The sequence below is a fragment of the Haemorhous mexicanus genome, chromosome 23, assembly GCF_027477595.1.
Source record: "Haemorhous mexicanus isolate bHaeMex1 chromosome 23, bHaeMex1.pri, whole genome shotgun sequence".
NCBI classification, from domain to species: domain Eukaryota; kingdom Metazoa; phylum Chordata; class Aves; order Passeriformes; family Fringillidae; genus Haemorhous; species Haemorhous mexicanus.
This window is the reverse complement of record NC_082363.1, coordinates 2,211,594-2,228,610: the sequence shown is the minus strand read 5'-3', so window position 1 is coordinate 2,228,610 and position 17,017 is coordinate 2,211,594. Positions and strand designations below refer to the sequence as shown.

The 17,017-nt window shown below is 55.2% G+C and overlaps 1 protein-coding gene and 1 long non-coding RNA gene across 2 annotated transcripts in view; one reads left to right on the top strand and one right to left on the bottom strand.

The window, feature by feature from the left end:
- Nucleotides 1-17,017, bottom strand: part of FBXO42 (F-box protein 42) — a 44,118-nt gene that overhangs the window by 1,877 nt on the left and 25,224 nt on the right. Inside the window, exons 5-8 of the mRNA XM_059866452.1 lie at nt 2,275-2,428; nt 1,238-1,348; nt 886-982; nt 58-114 (exon numbers count right to left, since the gene is read on the bottom strand). Of these exons, the coding sequence (XP_059722435.1) occupies nt 58-114; nt 886-982; nt 1,238-1,348; nt 2,275-2,428 (419 nt within the window). The remainder of the gene's footprint in view (nt 1-57; nt 115-885; nt 983-1,237; nt 1,349-2,274; nt 2,429-17,017) is intronic.
- On the top strand, nt 9,575-10,312 carry LOC132337680 (uncharacterized). Its single transcript, XR_009489233.1, has 2 exons — nt 9,575-9,979; nt 10,101-10,312. It is a non-coding gene; the product is annotated as an uncharacterized LOC132337680 (long non-coding RNA).

Sequence of the window (17,017 nt, the reverse complement as noted above, 5' to 3'; positions counted from 1 at the left end):
AATCCAGCCCCCAGGTGCCAGGGGGATGGTGATGTCCCTGCTCCCCCAGGTACTCACTGCATTGGGACCCCCGCAGCCTCCCAGGATCAAAATGGTCTCATTGTCTATCACGATCTGGAGGGGACAAAAGAGAGTTTCAGCCCGGGAAGGATTTTTGGCCAGGCCTCCAAGGGCAGACAGAGGCAGGTTCTTGCTGCACGGGCGTTGCTGGGGTCTGTGTGCCCGGGATGAGGAGTGGAGCTGGGATGGAGCTGGTTTTGCCACGCATGGGACAAAGCGGGATGCAGGGCTCATCCCATCCCTTGTCCCAAACCAGTTCCTCTTTCTGAGGAGAGCAATTGCCCTTCCCAAAGCTCCAGGGCCCTGACACCCCTCTGCAAAGGAGGGGAAGGTGGAAGGATTGTTTGGGAGGGCAGGTGCTGGCAGCAGTGTCTGATCAGTGTTGCTGCTGGGTGAGGGATCCCTGTGGGCTCCCTTCCAACACGAGCCATCAGAGCCCTGCTGGGACCAGCCACACGCTGGGGATCACTGACCATCCCAGATGGGGACAGTTGCCTCAGGCCAGGCGACAGCCACGAGCTCCCTGCCCTGGCAGGTGCTGCTGGAGCTGTGCTTGGAGCGGGAGCAATCCCGAGTCAATCCCAGGATCGGGAGAGAGGAGCAGTCACCAGGGCCCGGAGCCAAACCAGGCTGTGCTGCCTCTCCACTGATCTGAGGTGCCACGGGGCATGAGTGGGGTAAAGCAGGGATGTGTTCATTACAGCTCTGAGTCACTGGGGGAGAGGGCCCGGCGGGCAAGGGCTCCACAGATAACTTGGGAGGGAATGAATGAAGCTGTGGAGTGGGGAGCCAGGCTGTGCCTGGCTTCCCTCTGGCTGAGCTCACCTGGGACTGGCCCCCGCGCGGGTGAGGGCTGGGCCCCGAGATGCTGGGCTTGGACCAAGCCCACTGCTCCAGATCCAGCACCCAGACATCGTTGCTCCTGCAGGGATGAGACAACACGGGCTGAGGATACAACCAGGGACGTGGAACTCGGGTTCAGGGCTGGGTTTTATGGCAGACTTGGGATTTTTGCCAGCTGGAGCCTTGGGATTTGCTGTGAGAGGTGAAGGGTGTGCTAAAGCAGCAGGCAGACCCCAAAATCCTGCAGAAAATTCCTCATGGGCGACCCCAAGACCATTCCAAACCCCCTGTGGCTCACAAGGGTGCTTGTCAGCCACCCTGACCCCAAACTTACATCTGTCGGGATCCAAGGGAGCCCCCAAAAACGATCATTTTGTCTTCGATGACACAGGAGGAGTGTCCTGCCATGGGAGGGGGGCCGTGGGTGGTCATGATGCAGTTCCACCTGGGAAGAGAGGCAGGAGCACATGCCCCAGTGAAGGAAAACGCTGGATGAAAGGCCAAACGAAAAATCCCAGTGGCCTGCAAAGTCCTCAAGAACATGTAATGGAGGAAAACCACAGGAAAAACCTCCAAATATCCAAATAGCAACTAAACTAATTAGAAATCCCAATGTGCTAAACATTTTTAAGGCATGACCAAGTCTCATGGCCAAGTTGGGAACATCTCCCCTTCCAATTAAGTTTGCCTCAAATTCTTTCCAAGAGAATTGGAAATCTTAATTACAGAGTTGTAATGACACTGCCCAAAGTGCACTGGATAATTGATACTTTGGAGGATGAAAAGTTCTCAGCGCAAGAGGAGCAGGAACCTTCTCTTTGATACAGCATTTTCCTTCTCACACACACCAACAGTGAGAAAGCTGGGTCTAAAATCAGCCAAACGTTGTTTAAAGGGAAAAGGAAAATTCCTGCCAGCTCCATGGACACTGCTGGATGCTGCAGTCCCGGAGCTATAAAGGCAGAGGTTGAAATCATGGAGAAATCTGATTTATCACATCTCCCTGAGGGAGCTGAGTTTTGGATCATCACTGAAAACAAGACCTCCAGCACTTCAGGCTTATCTCAGAAATACCTCAGTGCTCCCAGCCAAAGTGATAAGGCATTTAAAACACCCAGGTTTCCCACCTGGATGGGGATGCTCAGGAAGCCTGGAATATTTAGGTACAAGTCCAGAACCATATGGAAGCAACAGCACCCACGAGCTGCTTGGCAGCACCCTGTCCTCAGCTCTGCTGTGCTTGTGTGGCTTTTTTTGTTTCAGAGAGAGCATTAGAGACACACCTGGGAAACCAGGACCACGCACAGCTTCCCAGGCATTCCTCCAGCTGCATTCCAGAGCCATTTCTCCAGGATCAAAGCCTGCTCTTACCAGTTTTTGGAGGGGGAGTAGGTGTGGATCTCATCGAAGAACCTCTCGGGCTGGTGCAGGGGGTAAGGGCTCGGCCGGGTCCACCCCCCAAAAAGCACCAGCAAGTCCTTGTAGACCACCAGCGTGGCTCCAGCCTTGGGAGAGGGGTAGGAACCTGGCAGGGAGGGAGGAGAAGTTAGGAAAACCATGTTTGAACACAAACCCCCAACTCTGCATCATTTCTTCAGTGTCACAATGTGGAGACTCCACCTTTCCAAAAAAAAGAAAATAACAGAAAAGAAAAAAAAGAAAAAAAGGCAAAATTAGAGCTGGGAGCCTGGGAAGAAAACTCCTGCCAATTTGTGTCATGGTAATTAGTAGGAGCCTGAAAGCACATCTCAAACACAGCAAAACATCTGTCACTCACTGGCAGGAAATTGCCGGTTTTCCAGCAATCCCTCCAAATTATTGCTTTAGCGCCGAATAAAAGCAATAATTACCTCCAAATACCTTCTAAGTCTCTCCCTGAGGAGGGAGGGAGAAGGGAGACAATTCCAAGGCACCCAGAATGGCTCGTGCAGATGTGTGGGGTGCTCACAAGTGGCAGCACTCACTGAACCCTGGGTTTGAGAGGAAGCCCTGAATGCTCTGGCTGTGAATGAGGTCATTCCTCAAGTCTGCAGGACGCAGTGCTGCTCTAAAAATCATGGAAAACCTTTTTGTGTGGCCTGTCTGAGGTTCAAAGGGCTCTGCAGGGACCAGGGGCCTCCTGAGCAAGGACAAGGTGACCTCCTGGGCTCCATGCTGTTGGGATTTGCTGTGGTCAGATGGTTCCATGGATCCCGAGGGCTTTCCTGAGCTCACCTCTCAACCTACTGCTGCTCCTGTGGCCCCTGGCCACCATATCCCTGAGAAGCTGTGGCTGCTACATCCCTGGAAGTGTCCAAGGCCAGGCTGGATGGGACTTGGAGCAACCTGGTCCAGTGGAAGGTGTCCCTGCCCATGGCATGGGGTGGAATGGGATGAGCTTTAAGGTTCCTTCCAACCCAAACCATTCTGGGATTCTGTGATTCCTATGGAAGATGTCCCTGTCCATGGAAGGAGAGTGGAATGAGATGAGCTTTAAGCTCCTCCCAACCCAAACCATTCTGGGATTTTACGGTTCTTAACCTGCTCAGAGCAGGAGCAGCCTCAGTGCAAGAAACCTGTTGGCAAGAGCAACTATCAAAGGATTCGATTCCTTTGAATTTATGTTGGGAAATCGGCTGCTGCAAAAGCCCAATCCCTGCCTGGCCCTGGAGCCAGAGGTGCTGTGTCTGTGTCAGCACCCTGCTGATGTGTGAGGTGCTGAGCTGCTTCCCAGAAACAGCTAAAGCCTCTGCAGTGTGACTGGCTCCAAGCATCCTCCTTCCCACGGCAGTCACCAGCACCTGGCACATTGCTCCAAATCCACAGCCACCCCTTGCAGTTCATCCTGGCATCCCCAGCCCAGCCCCATGGCTCTGAGCCCATGAGCAGGGCAGCTCAAGGACACAGCTCACATGTGGCCACCCCTCTGAACCAGCCGATGCTCCCACCTGGCCCCTGTCCCCTCCCCTGTCCCAGCAGGACTTAGAGACACAATTTTAGCAGGGAATGACACCCAGAACAGACTATTTTTAAAAGAAACCAGAGCAGCTATTTTAGGATGTTGCAGCTGGGGGAAGCAATTCCATCACGATGGGTTCCAGGTGCTGGGAGGGAAGAGCCCAGCAGAAAGCAGCCCCTGGCCTGATGCAGAGATGGCCACAGCATCTCTGAGCCCTTCCCCAGGGACAGAGAGTTCTGCTGCCCTCAGCCTCACGGAGATGAGAGAAAATGGGAATCAAGCTCTGCAGAAGCACTTAATGCAAGGTAATGTGTGGCCAGAGTTGTACCAAGGTCTCCGTGAGGACGAGATGCCAGTGAGGGTCACATTTGGTTACCCCTTGTTCCTGAATTCCAGTTTTCCTGGCTCGTTCCATGTGTGCAATTCATTAACTCACACCAGCAGATTTCCAGCCTAAATAATTCCCTGGCAGTGCAGAAAGTTTTTCTCCTAAGCCTGGCATCACAATAAAACATTTGTACCAGAGCTTGTGAATCCCAGCCGGGTGATATCGCCAGGGATGCCACAAGGTGCGGGGGTTAAATTGGGTTATTTTTAAACCAAAAGGGGCAGCTAGAGTCATTCCAGGATGGAAAAACATTGGCACCCTGCTCAGAAAGGTCTGAGATGGAGCAGTGAGGAAAGTCATCCTCCCACTGCTGTAACCTGAAGGTCAACCCCAGCCTCAGCCAGGGAGACAATTCCCAAGTGAGTCAGTGCCGTGCAAACAGCCCAGGGCAGAGGCCAGCCCCGGTTTTTCAGGAAGCTTTGCCTGTTATTGGACATTGTACGGATGTAAATGAGCTGAGTTTCACTCTGCAATGCAGGAAAACTCTGCATTTTACAAGTCAAAGAAGTGCTGGCCTCTCAAAGCCTCTCCCAACAGCAAAACTGGGATATCTGTGGATTCTCTCCCCAAATGAGATACACCACAAGCATCTCCAGGATCTTGTGCTGGAGCAGGAATGTGTGGAAATCTGGAGAATTAATGCTGTTTATCCCTAAAGCAGGGGAGAGCTGCTGGGTGCAGGGTCCTCAGGAAGGGCAGGAACATCCCAAGGGAGCTGCTGGAATGGGAAGGCAGCGGCAGCTCTGTGAGCTCAGGACTCAGGCATGCGGAGGAGCCCGGCACAGAGGGACATCAAAGGGACAGAGGACCTGCTCAAAGTCCAGCCCTCGGAGGATGTGGGAGGTGGGAGCGGCCCTTCAAAGACTCCCAGGAACACAGGGGATCCTTCTGGGATAGCACATGGATCGGGCTGAGGACCCATCAGAACTTTGGTAATGAATTGCACTGGGTCCCACCCGTCCCAGTGGGGAACCACTGCGATCCCGAGCTCCCCGCCAAGGTAACACCACCCAGCCCAACATCCAGGTTATCCCTCCATAACACCACACAGGTTATCCCTCCATAACACCATCCAGCCCAACATCCAGGTTATCCCCTCCATTACACCAGCCCAACATCCAGATTATCCTTGCTGGGGATAAAGGTTGGAGCAGGGTGAGGGTGTAGCACAGTTCACTCCTCCTAAGCACAGCAGGCTCCATCCCTGCACAGCTGACGCTGTTCTTTCGGCTGGGATGAGGAGCTAAAAGCTGGGCTGAGCTATTTTTTTCCCAGCTGATGGATTTTCCTGGCTTGCAAAGCCAAAAAACCAACCAACCAAAGATCTCTGGCTTCCAGAAATGTTTGGAAAAGAAATGCCAGCCTCTGATCGCTCCCGACACGAGCTCTGGGTGTTTTATCTGTGTTGGATCTGTCCTTATAAGCAGTTTTTCAAGCCCAGTTATCCAGCCCTCTAAAGCCACCGGAGCCGCACACGCGTAGATTAACGGGAACAAAGGAAAAGCCTGGCTTGGAGGGCATTTGGGACACAGAGTGCCAGACCAGCCTTTTACCTCTGGAAGGGGCAGCCCTGAGAGACTTCAAAAACCAGCTGGAGTGGGGAACAGCAATGGTCACCCCGTGGTTATCTGCTGAGATTGCCCAGGTGGAAGGATCGGCTCAGGTTGATCAATGGGGTTTGGGGAATATTCCACAGGAGCGCTGGAGCGGGTCTGCACTGACCCGCGGGGCAGGGAACACATGGAAAGAGTTGTGTCAAGGGGATCAGTACTGAGGAACTTTAAATCTGGAGAAGGATGGGAGGGGAGCTGCAGCCAGGAGCTGTTTTTGCTGGATCTGGTGGATCCTGCAGGCAGCTGACATTGTGGCCGATCGGGTTTCCATGGAACGCCCGGATAACCAAAGCCACGTGTCCCATCTCAAAGCTGAGAAATTAAAGGGAGCTGCTCCAGCACCCCATGGATTTCAAGATGCAAAGGAATTCAAGCTCCCAGGTTCAAAAGCCACCTGCAATCTGCATTCCAGAGGTACAGTAAACCATCCCTGGGAAGGGCTCAGGACTGTCCTTTCACAGGAATCCTGGAATGGTTTGGGTTGGAAGGGACCTTAAAGTTCATCCCATTCCACCCCCTGCCATGGGCAGGGACACCTTCCACTATTCCAGGGTGCTCCCAGCCCTGTCCAGCCTGGCATTGGACACTTCTTCCCAGGGCAGGATGATAGTGTTTTGCACTCTTTGAGTTATCCCAAACTGGATCCAACTCTGCCCACCACGAGTTTTGTGTTTCCATGCTCAGGCAGCAGCAGAGCCACATCCAGGGGCTAGGTTTTAGTCTGGCTGGACCTGGATTTTCAAATCCCAGTTTCTAGCCTGGAACCCTCATCCACCCCAGCTGAGGGACGGCCCTGACTACATCCCATCGCACAGAGTTCCATCCCAAACTTGTGTGACAGCACGGAATCCCCAAATCTTTCCCCTTCCACCGGAAGCAAAACCAGAGAAGGGAAAAACAAAAAATCCCTCTGCTTCCCAGGCCAGCTGGGATTTTTCCACAGCAGTCAGCAGATTCCCTGCCAGGTTTCCCAAAGGGAAGGGGACAAGCTGGTGAGCAGCAGTCCAGAGGCCAGAAGAGAATGAGCATCCCAGCAATCCCAGCACTAGCACTGGATTTGGGAGGTGCTAAAGGAGCACTCCCATGGGAAGAACAGACATCCCTGTTGCACACCCACTCATTCCCAAAGTCAAACCCACTGAGCACTCTGCTCAGCTGCCTGGGATCCAGCATTTGACATTCACCTGTTTTTAATCCCAAAACATCTGAAACAGAGCACTGGGATTATGAATATGTTCTAGACTAGTTCTGACCAGGCCTGCCTAAACCTTAGAGCCTCTAAAAGCCACAGAAGTATCATCTTCTCTTACCAAAACCACAAGCAATTTAGTGTTCCCTTCCAGAAAAACCCCAAATTCCATGCTGGGAAGCAGACAGGAATTCAGCCTTGCAGGAGTCTTAAGGAAAAACCTAACAAATCTGTGCTGATTTGCCTCCTCAGCAGAGAGACAAAACCTCTGCAGACACAAATAACCTCTTGGGAAGGAAGCAGGGGAATATCCGGAGTTTATCTGCAATTCTGGGGGGCCGGTCAGCAACCCCCTGATGGTGACACGCAGACAGAATTCCCGGTGTGGGATTTGCAGCCTGCAGAGACTCGGGACTGTGGTACAAGCCCAGTCAAACCCCAGTGTGGAAGCGAAGTTTGGTTTCTTGCAATCTCTGGGAGGTGCAGGCAGAGGCCCCGGGGAGGATCAGTCACCTCCACGCTATTGCAAGGTGCCCGTGGGTATTTTTTTAACCCCGGCATTCTGAGGTGCTGCCGCTCCGATAAAGCCCTGGAGAAGGAGAGGCAGTGCCCTCTGAACCCCGTGCAACTGGATTTACTGAGTCACTCTGTGCTAATGCCTAGCAAAAATGTCCTCATGCAGCATTGAGCAAACAGTGCCGAGATAACCGTGCCAGAACGCTGCCGGCTCGGCCTCTTATCTCCCAACAGCCCCGGACGGGATCGCCGCAATTCCCGCCGCTACACTGCAGGAGAGGCTTTACTGGGATACACCCTGCCCCTCTCCCTGGCAGCAGTGCCCCAAGGTGTTGGGAGCTCTGCGGGGTGAGGTCACCCTCCACAACCATCCTTTGGGAAAGGCGGATTTGGCCCCGCATGCGGAGCTGCTCTTGCAAAAGCCGCTGTTCCCTCTCTCCGTGGGTGGAATCCCCACCATCCACCTCGCCCTGCTTCCACACGCTGGTGTTTTTGTTCCCCCTGAAGTGACGCTGCCCCACAGACTTCTCTGGTGATTTCACAGCCTGACACCTCCCCAGATCAGCCCCTGTGCAACTGAAGAGCTCAGCGCTCGCAGGAAGCGCCGAGCAGCTCCCACCACTTATGTTCCCTGCAGGAGGCGAGGGAAGAGCTGGGAATTGGGCTTGGGCTCCCCAGCCCTGAGGAGGGGGTACCTGCAGGGGGAGGTCGGGGCGGGACAGCGGGGCTGTGTCCAGCCCTGCTGAGCTCTGCACTTTTCGCTCCCGGATGTTTCCCGCAGCGCGAGGGAGGCGCCCCAGTCTCGGAGAATCCCAAAATGAGTGGTGTTCCAGGAAATGGCTGCTGTGTAATTTGGTGAGGTTACAGCTACCACGGGGCTCCAAACCTCAACTATCCTCTAAAGAGCACCCTGTAGGCACAGCCAGAGAATCCCAGGATGATTTGGGATGGAAGGGACCTTAAAGCTCATCCCATTCCACCCCCTGCCATGGGCAGGGACACCTTCCACTGGACCAGGTTGCTCTAAGCCTGTCCAGCCTGGCCTTAGACACTTTTGGGGACAGGGAATCCACAACCCTTCTGGATGCACTCAGAGGGAGGAAGTGCAAAAAGCCTGGGAAGAGCCAGGGCTTTGCTGTTCCTAGTATTTGCTGCAAGGACAAGTTATTCACTGAAACCCCAGCATTTTCCCACTGAAATTCCCAGCACAGGAAGAGAAATTCAGTGCAGCTCTTCGCACTCCCCTCCCTTGCTGACTCCCCCTTCACTCCCATTTTCAACCCATCAGTTCCTGAACTTTGCTCCCTCCACGCCAGAGAAGCACTTTTCTCCTTCATGCCAGTAATTCCAGCCCTGAGCGCCAAACTCCCTGAATATTTCATGGCAGGAACCAAAATCCACCTTTGGACAGCAGTCAAGCACAAACGAGGGCTCCGTTCTTCCACGTGCCTGCCCCATTCTCAGGGAGTTTTACAGCAGATGCTTGAGGGAAAGATTAAAATCAGGCTACAGGGATGCCGAGAGGCTTGGAAGGCACACGGGGCTGTGTGTGGATTACGCTGCCCCGGGAATGCTGCCTGCTCCATCCCGAGGATTACACACGTAATCCTGGTGGACTGAGTCCTCAAGGCAAAGGCTGGGCTGCCTTGGAAGGAGCTCTTGCCGATAGATGTCAGCACAGCCTGCCCGAATTTCCCGGGAGGATCCTTCCCTCCCAGCTGACAGTGCAGCCGTGGGATAGTGGGGTTTATCCCGCTGACCCCACAACGGACAGGGAGGTACCTGCCCGGGAGGCAAGTCCTGTCAGAGACCCAGGAAAGCGGAATAATTGGGTGTGAAACGATCAGGGAATTTGTGTCCAGGGAAACCATCACCCCTGGGTGCCTCCCACGCCTCGGGAAGGAGGGATCGGCTCCCTCTGAGGTGCAACACATTCATGAGATGTGAGACACCACCAGTGTCAACAACCCTGTGTGTGGCTCCGGGGTTTTGAGCCTTTTCCTGAAAAGGAAATAAACTGGAGATGCTTTGTCTGAGCCACAGTTTGCAAATTCCTCGGCTCCAACCAAACTCGGACAAGCGAGAAATTAAATTCTCTGCAGGGCTGGCAAATCAAAAGTCAGGAAAAAGGAAAAAAAAATCCTGATAGAAAAAAACCTCTTGGAAAATCCAACCTAACTTCTGTCTAGGTTAAAGGGATGACAGTCCTGCACTTTGGGATCATTAAAATGCAAACTGTTCTCCAAGTGCCAGCTTTCCACGGTGGAGGAGGGAGTACCAGGTACTACTACTACTACTACTACTACTACTACTAGTACCTGCTACTACTACTAGGAAGGATTCCTGCTCAACACTGGAAATGCCCAAGGCCAGTCTGGACAGGGCTCGAAGCACCCTGGGATAGTAGAAGGTGTCCCTGCCAGTAGAACAAGGTGAGACCCCAAATTTGTACCGAGGGAAGAGGGAATCCAGACCCTCACTCCAGCACCCACTTCCCTTCGAGCTGCTCCTCTTGCAGCCTCCTCAGCCTTCCCCTCTGTTCCCTCCCCACAGGACTCCTGCCACGTCAGGCTGAGCTGTCCAGGCAGGGCAGGAGGGCATCCGCAGGCTGAGGGATCATTCCCTGAGGGAGAGCCACAGCCGGACGCTGCCTCCCTGCCCTGCTGACCCGGGCAGGCCAGTCCCACTCCGAGGAGCCCATTTCCCACAGCCGGGAATGCTTTCCCCACGTTTTGTCCACTGATAAAACCTGGCTGAACTTCCAAGTCCTGTGGTGCACGGAGAGCATGGAATGGGAGAGGGGAAGTGCTTTGGGTTGCTGGGGTAAAACCCCTGTGCCAGCCCCGTGGCAGCTCCCCCAACCGAGCCAGCCCTGCTCCTGGGCACATTCCCACCTCCCTGGGCCGGTAATCCATGGCTCCTTCAAAGCCATTCCCGGCTGCCTCGGGCACCGCATTCCTGGAGGCCCAGGCACACCTCAGTGGAATTGCTGAGCTGCCTCTGCCCCCTCCCCGGGCTGCCTCGGTGACCTTGGCTGGAAAAGCCGTGGGAACACGGCATTGATAAGGATAAGGCGCTGCCAGCTGGAGGGAGGGGCAGGATGCAGCCAGGTAGGGTCGGGGTGGGGGGGAGGGAGGAATGTGGGGATCCCACATTTCAGATGTGGGATTCGGGAGCGGGAGGCGCAGGGATGTTTTCCCCTGGCGGTGATGGGTGATCCTCACCCATTCCCCATCCCACTGACCAGTCACCCTGCCGGGCTCTCCAAGCACGTGCCTTTGTCTGCAGGGAGCAGATCCCCAGGCAGGGAGGGATCCCAGACAGGGATCTTTTGGCTTTTCCTGCCTGGTTCAGGGACGGCCCCTGTGGGATAAATCCCTGCGAACAGCTCACCACACGCTCAGTTTGCTCGTGGGTTTTGTACCTGCGGTCCCTGGGACTGGTCCGTGCCAGGCACGGCAGGGTGGCCATCCAAGGATGGATGCCACTGGAATGTGGTTTGGATCCAGACAACAAAACCCTTCCAGAGGTTAAACACAGCCAGCAATGGCACGAGCTGGAGGAGGACCGAGCCTGGCAAATCAAAGGGAGGGGAGGTGTATGCTGTAAACCTAAACCATGGATTAATCTCCTGGAAACCAGCAGCACCTTCCCAACCAGGTAGCAGCTGACACAGAAAAAAACCAAAACAACAAAACCCTTCACTTGATTTGGGTTGATTTTTCATCTCTTGCCCTTGAGATATTTCATACTGAAAACCACAAATTACATTAGAGACATTCTGCAAAACCAGCCAGGCAAAGAGAGGAACAACTGAACATCAGATGGATCCAGGGGCTGGGAACAGCCCTGCTCCCACCCCAGAGCTGCCAGTCCACCCTCTGCAAGGGCAGGAATGAAGTCCAAACTCTATATCCAGGGATGCTGCTGGACAGTTTGTTTGTCAAAGGCTTGGCAGGAGTGCTCACTCACCTCCTTGTAAAAGTGGGAGTCCAAAAAAGGAGGAAAACAATCAATATGTTTAAACTGGAGAAAGCAATTCCAAGCAATCTGTGCTGGGACAGCTTCTGCCCCAAAGGGCACGGGACAGAGCCTGTAAAGTCCTGGTTCTGTTCCAAGAAGGGCAGAAATGAGGGGTGGGATAAGGAAGAAATGAAGTGTGTGTAAGAAGAGGAAGAATTCAGGCATGTGATCAGGAGGAAGCTGGGTGTGTGAAAAGGAAAAAATCAGGGGCAGGATAAGGAAGCTCCAGGCAGGAGGCTCACTGATTTAAAGCTGAGCTTCCAAAGGTGTCAAGTCACTCCAAGCTTGAAGACTCCAAGAGCTTTTGGGTGGTGGCGGGAAAGCCATGGATTTTTGGAGGATAACACAGAATGTTTCAGCTCTGCAGAGACAGGAATGGGCCCTACTGCTGCCAAACTCAAAGGGCAACGAGGAGAAAACCACCCAGATGAGGAAAAGAGCTGGAAAAAGCTTTCCTCTCTTCCAGGCTCACCAAGACCACTCACAGCACGAGGGATTTCCATCCAGCCCATTAACCTGCTCCACTTTGGAGGCTCAGGCACTCAGCCATAATTAGAAAGGTTGTTCCTTGCCAGGAATCAGCTCCTGGATGCCCCAGACTCCCAGGAGGCCAACAGGGACACAGCTGGGGGGGCTCAAGGTGATCCTGAGCCTTTCATAAAACGGAGCTTTGCCCTCAGTCACGTGGGGCCGTGGGCCCCATGGGGAGCTCAGAGGCCAGGGGACCCCAAGGGTATACTGCAGACAGAGTTTTGGTGAGGTCAGGATTTCGGGGGGTTTTAATGCCCAAAGCAAGGCAGGGATCCCCTGTGAGGGAAGTGACTGCAAGGGGAACAGAGCTGCAGTTTGGGGTTAGGGCAGAGCACCTCAGTTACTGCTCTGCAGGAAAAAGAATCCCAGAATCCTTGAGGTTGGAAAAGCCCCCAGGACCATCAAGTCCAACCTGTGCTTACTGCTCTCCTTGTCCCCAGCCCAGCAAGTGCCACAATCCAGGCCTTCCCTGGACACCTCCAGGGATAGACACTCCAAACCTCCCTGGGCAGCCCTTGCCAAGGCTTGACCACCCTTTCCATGCAGAAATTCCTGCTGATGTCCACCCTGAGCCTCCCCTGGCCCAGCCTGAGGCCTTTCCCTCTCCTCCTGTCCCTGTTCCCTGGGAGCAGAGGCCGACCCCCCCGGCTGTCCCCTCCTGTCAGGAGTTGTGCAGAGCCACAAGGGCCCCCCTGTGCCTCCTTTTCTCCAGGCTGAGCCCCTTTCCAGCTCCCTCAGCTGCTCCTGGGGTTCCAGACCCTTCCTTAGTTCTGTTCCCCTCCCTGGACACACTCCAGGCACTCCAGGTCCTTCCTGAACTGAGGGGTCCAGGACTGGACACAGCTGATGCAAAACATGACCCTGAACACAATCTGCAGTCACAGAGGGTTTAAATCCACACATGAGGAGCTCCCCACTATTCCCACACCTCTGATAATTCCTCAGATTCCCCCGAGCCCTTGGACAGCCCTATTCCTGTCCCAGTGGGATTCATTCCCCGAGTGCCGGAGTGGCTGTGCACAGCTGGATCCTTTAGGATCCTGTGGGATCCTGTGAGATCCAGCACCACCCCCCTCCTCGGGAAGCCCACTCAGTCCTTCCCCGTGTCTCCTTCAGCTCCACAAAGCTCCCAGAGCTGAGGAGATCCCAGCTGAAGAATTCAGCACTGTGAAACTCCAGCAACTGTTCGGAAAATTGTTTTGAAAACTTGCTGCTGTTTTTTAGAAGGGGCAGATGAGAACAAGGCTGGGCTTTTCAGCCTGGGGCAAGGTTTTTGCACAGCTTTGTCAAAGCCAAACTTCTCTGCTCCAGGAGCGACTGGAGGTTTCTCCACCAGGACCACATCTGACACCAGGAGTCTCTGCCGAGCCTCTCCTGCCTCCTTCGGGCTGTTGCTTTTGTTGACACAACACCATCAAAGGCACCTTCCCCTCAGTCACAAAGGGAAACTGATCCTCCCACTCCCGGCATGGCATGCAGGGGGCTGGGGGAAGAGCTGAGCCAGGAGGAGCTGCTGGCAGAGGGGTTTTACTGCCTCCTGCTAAGGCGATCCAGGAGGTTTAGGCACAAACTCCAGGCTGGAGCAGGAGGGAGGATCAGCCATGGACTGACACTGAGGGCAGAGGGGATCAAAGCCTCATGGAGGAGCTCTGCTTCCAAGCTTGGTTTGATCCCCAAATCCTGAGGAAGGTGATGAGAAGCTTTCCCATCTCCCCACTGTGACTGCAGGGTCAGGAAACAGCAGGAGAGAGGGAGAGAGGTCCTGGGGAGGTGCCCGTGCCGGGGCAGGGTGGCCCAGGGCAGCAGCAACAGCAGGAGCCTCCTCCCAGCAACAGGAAAAGGGGAGCCTTGGGGCTCCTGAACCCCTGTGGGATCAGAAAGGGATATCCTGGCCTGGCAGAGGGAAAACACACAGGGACAGGAGGGACAAGGCCCCTCGCAGCCCTCCTGCCTGCCCAGGTGGGAGCAGAAGGGGGATGATAAAACAGGATGTGCATTTCCTGCAGCAATGCCTCTCCCTGCAAAGCCCTGGTCATTCCAGCACCATTCCTGGCTTTATACACATGACAGGCTCAGTTTTAAAGGGAAAAGCTTTTCACCTCTGTGCCATGAGCCTCAGGGAGAGCAGAGCTCCTGGCCTTTCCTCCCTAATTCAAAAAGGCATTTTCTGGTGTGGTTCTGGCCGAGCGAGGCCAAGTGCAGGACTCAGGAACTGGAACCAAGGAGCCCAGGAGTGACAAAGCCTTTAGGGACACAGCCTGGAGCAGCCCAGGCAGGGCAGCAGGAGCCTGCTTGGGGACACTCCCCATTCTGCCTGTGAGTTGTCCCAGCAGGATGGGTGGACAGGAGGCTCAGATGGTGCCAAAGCACCTGGGGCTCCTCTGGGAGCCTCCAGCAGCTTCCCCTGCACAGGGAGGGTGGGAGCTCACCAGGAGGGTTCTACAGACCTGCATGGGAGCAGCACAAACCCTCCTTGCCAGCAGGGCAGCAGATCCAGGGATGAAACCAGGCATCAGCAAAGGCCTCACCACAACCTGCTGCAGCTCCCATTGCATGAAGTCATGGAATCATGGAATGCTCTGGGTTGGAAGGGCCTTAAAGCCTATCCAGTCCCAGCCCCACCGTGGGCAGGGACACCTCCCACTGTCCCAGGGTGCTACAAGCCCTGTCCAGCCTGGCCTTGGACACTTCCAATCTGTGCCAGGGCCTCATCCCCCTCACAGGGAACAATTCCTTCCCAATATCCCATCTGACCCTGCCCTCTGGCATTCCAGGCCCTTGTCCAAAGTCCATCTCCAGCATTCTTGGAGCCCCTCCAGGTACTGAATGTTCTGCAACTCTCAGTTTCAGCTGGGGTTTGGTTTCTTTCCTGGCTGTTCAGCCCATTTTTGGGGAGCACCAGGGACTCTCACCACTGAAACCAGCATGCTCCAGCTGGACTCACAGGAGTGGGGTGATGAGAAGCTTGGCCTCCAGCTGGATAAAGAGATTCCAGCATAAACCACCCCCAGTCCTCCACCAGGATGCCCTGAGCACAGATGGGCTCAAATTCCAACAACTGCCCAGGCTAACAGTGCAAGTGAGGGCAGGGAAAGCACCTCCCCCACATGGAAAAGGCCCCTACCTGCCAGGGACCACCTACCCTGGGACAGCACTGCAGCGTCCCACACGTGGGGCTGCTAATTATCCTGATCCTGCTCCAGCAGATCCTGCGTGGGATGGGAAGGGTGGGAGCAGCTCCACAATGGCCAGGAGAGCTCCAGGGAGAAGAGCTAGGAGGCACCTCCCGAAAATAGAGATCCTGCTGCCTGCCACCCTCCTTTCCAGAGCTTCCAACCCCACCAAAAGCTCTCCAGAAGAGCCAGGCACCAACTCTCTTGTGCTGCTCCAGCCCCATCAGTCACACGTCAAAGGCATTGTTTCAGATCTAAGCAAAAAAATACTTTGAAACCTCAAAAATTAGGGTTTTTTGAAGTAATTATCTCCCTCCTCCGTCTCTGAGACAAAAGAAACCCAAGCCAATTATTTCTTTGAAGGCTAAATATTTACTCCCAGATGAAGCAGCTCGGGCTGGAGGGGAATTATCCAGCTCTGATGTCATCTCATGCCCGGGAGCCAGAAAACCCGGATGAAAACAGGTAGGAACAAACAGCAACAACAACAACAGAAGGGTGTCTTCTCCTGGAAAAGCCTCTTGGGAAGGGATGAAGTTGTGCCCAAGACATTGAGCTTCCATTCCCTGCCCAGGGCTCATTAGAGAAGATGCTGAATGAGGGCACACGTGGAACGTGAGGGAATCTCTCCGAGCAAGCCCTGGCCTTGGGGAAGAGCCAGGGTCTCATCCCAGAGTTCTGGAGTCTGTGGGGCAGGTGTGGGAACTCCTCCACAGCAATTAGCCTGCACACACAATGAGTGGTGATCAATCAACATCAACTCTTCGGTTTTTCTTTTAAAAAGCCCTCTCCTGCCTTATTTACATCCCAGCATTTCAAAGCTCTGCCCCCTCCAGGCTCTCCTTTCCCAGGCAGGCAGTGCCACCCCCAGTTCGGGACACCCAAAGGAAGAGCGGAAGCTGTGGGATCCCACCGGGGCTGACTCATCCCTTTGGAAAAGCAGGAACCAGAGCGCTCCCTGGGCCCAGCCTCCAGTTTCAGCTGATTCCATCTCGCCCATGACAGCGTGCAGGAACATCTCCTCGGGGGATCTTCCCGTGGGACCCAGCCCCGCCACGCATTCCCACAGAGCCGTTCTCCGGGAACGCCGCGATGGGCTCTGGGATGGGCTCCGTGGGGCACTGGGGACAGGGCAGGGATGGGCTCTGTGGGGCACTGGGGACAGAGCAGGGATGGGCTCCGTGGGGCACTGGGGACAGAGCTGGGATGGGCTCCGTGGGGCACTGGGGACAGCAGGGATGGGCTCCGTGGGGCACTGGGGACACAGTAGGGATGGGCTCCGTGGGGCACTGGGGACAGAGCAGGGATGGGCTCCATGGGGCACTGGGGACACAGTAGGGATGGGCTCCGTGGGGCACTGGGGACAGAGCAGGGATGGGCTCCATGGGGCACTGGGGACAGGGTAGGAATGGGCTCCGTGGGGCACTGGGGACAGGGCAGCGATGGGCTCCGTGGGGCACTGGGGACAGCAGGAATGGGCTCCGTGGGGCACTGGGGACAGAGCAGGGATGGGCTCCATGGGGCACTGGGGACAGGGTAGGGATGGGCTCCATGGGGCACTGGGGACACAGTAGGGATGGGCTCCATGGGGCACTGGGGACACAGTAGGGATGGGCTCCGTGGGGCACTGGGGACAGGGTAGGAATGGGCTCCGTGGGGCACTGGGGACAGGGCAGCGATGGGCTCCATGGAGCACTGGAGACAGTACAGAGCTCCCCAGGCTGCAGGAATCCATGGCCTGGG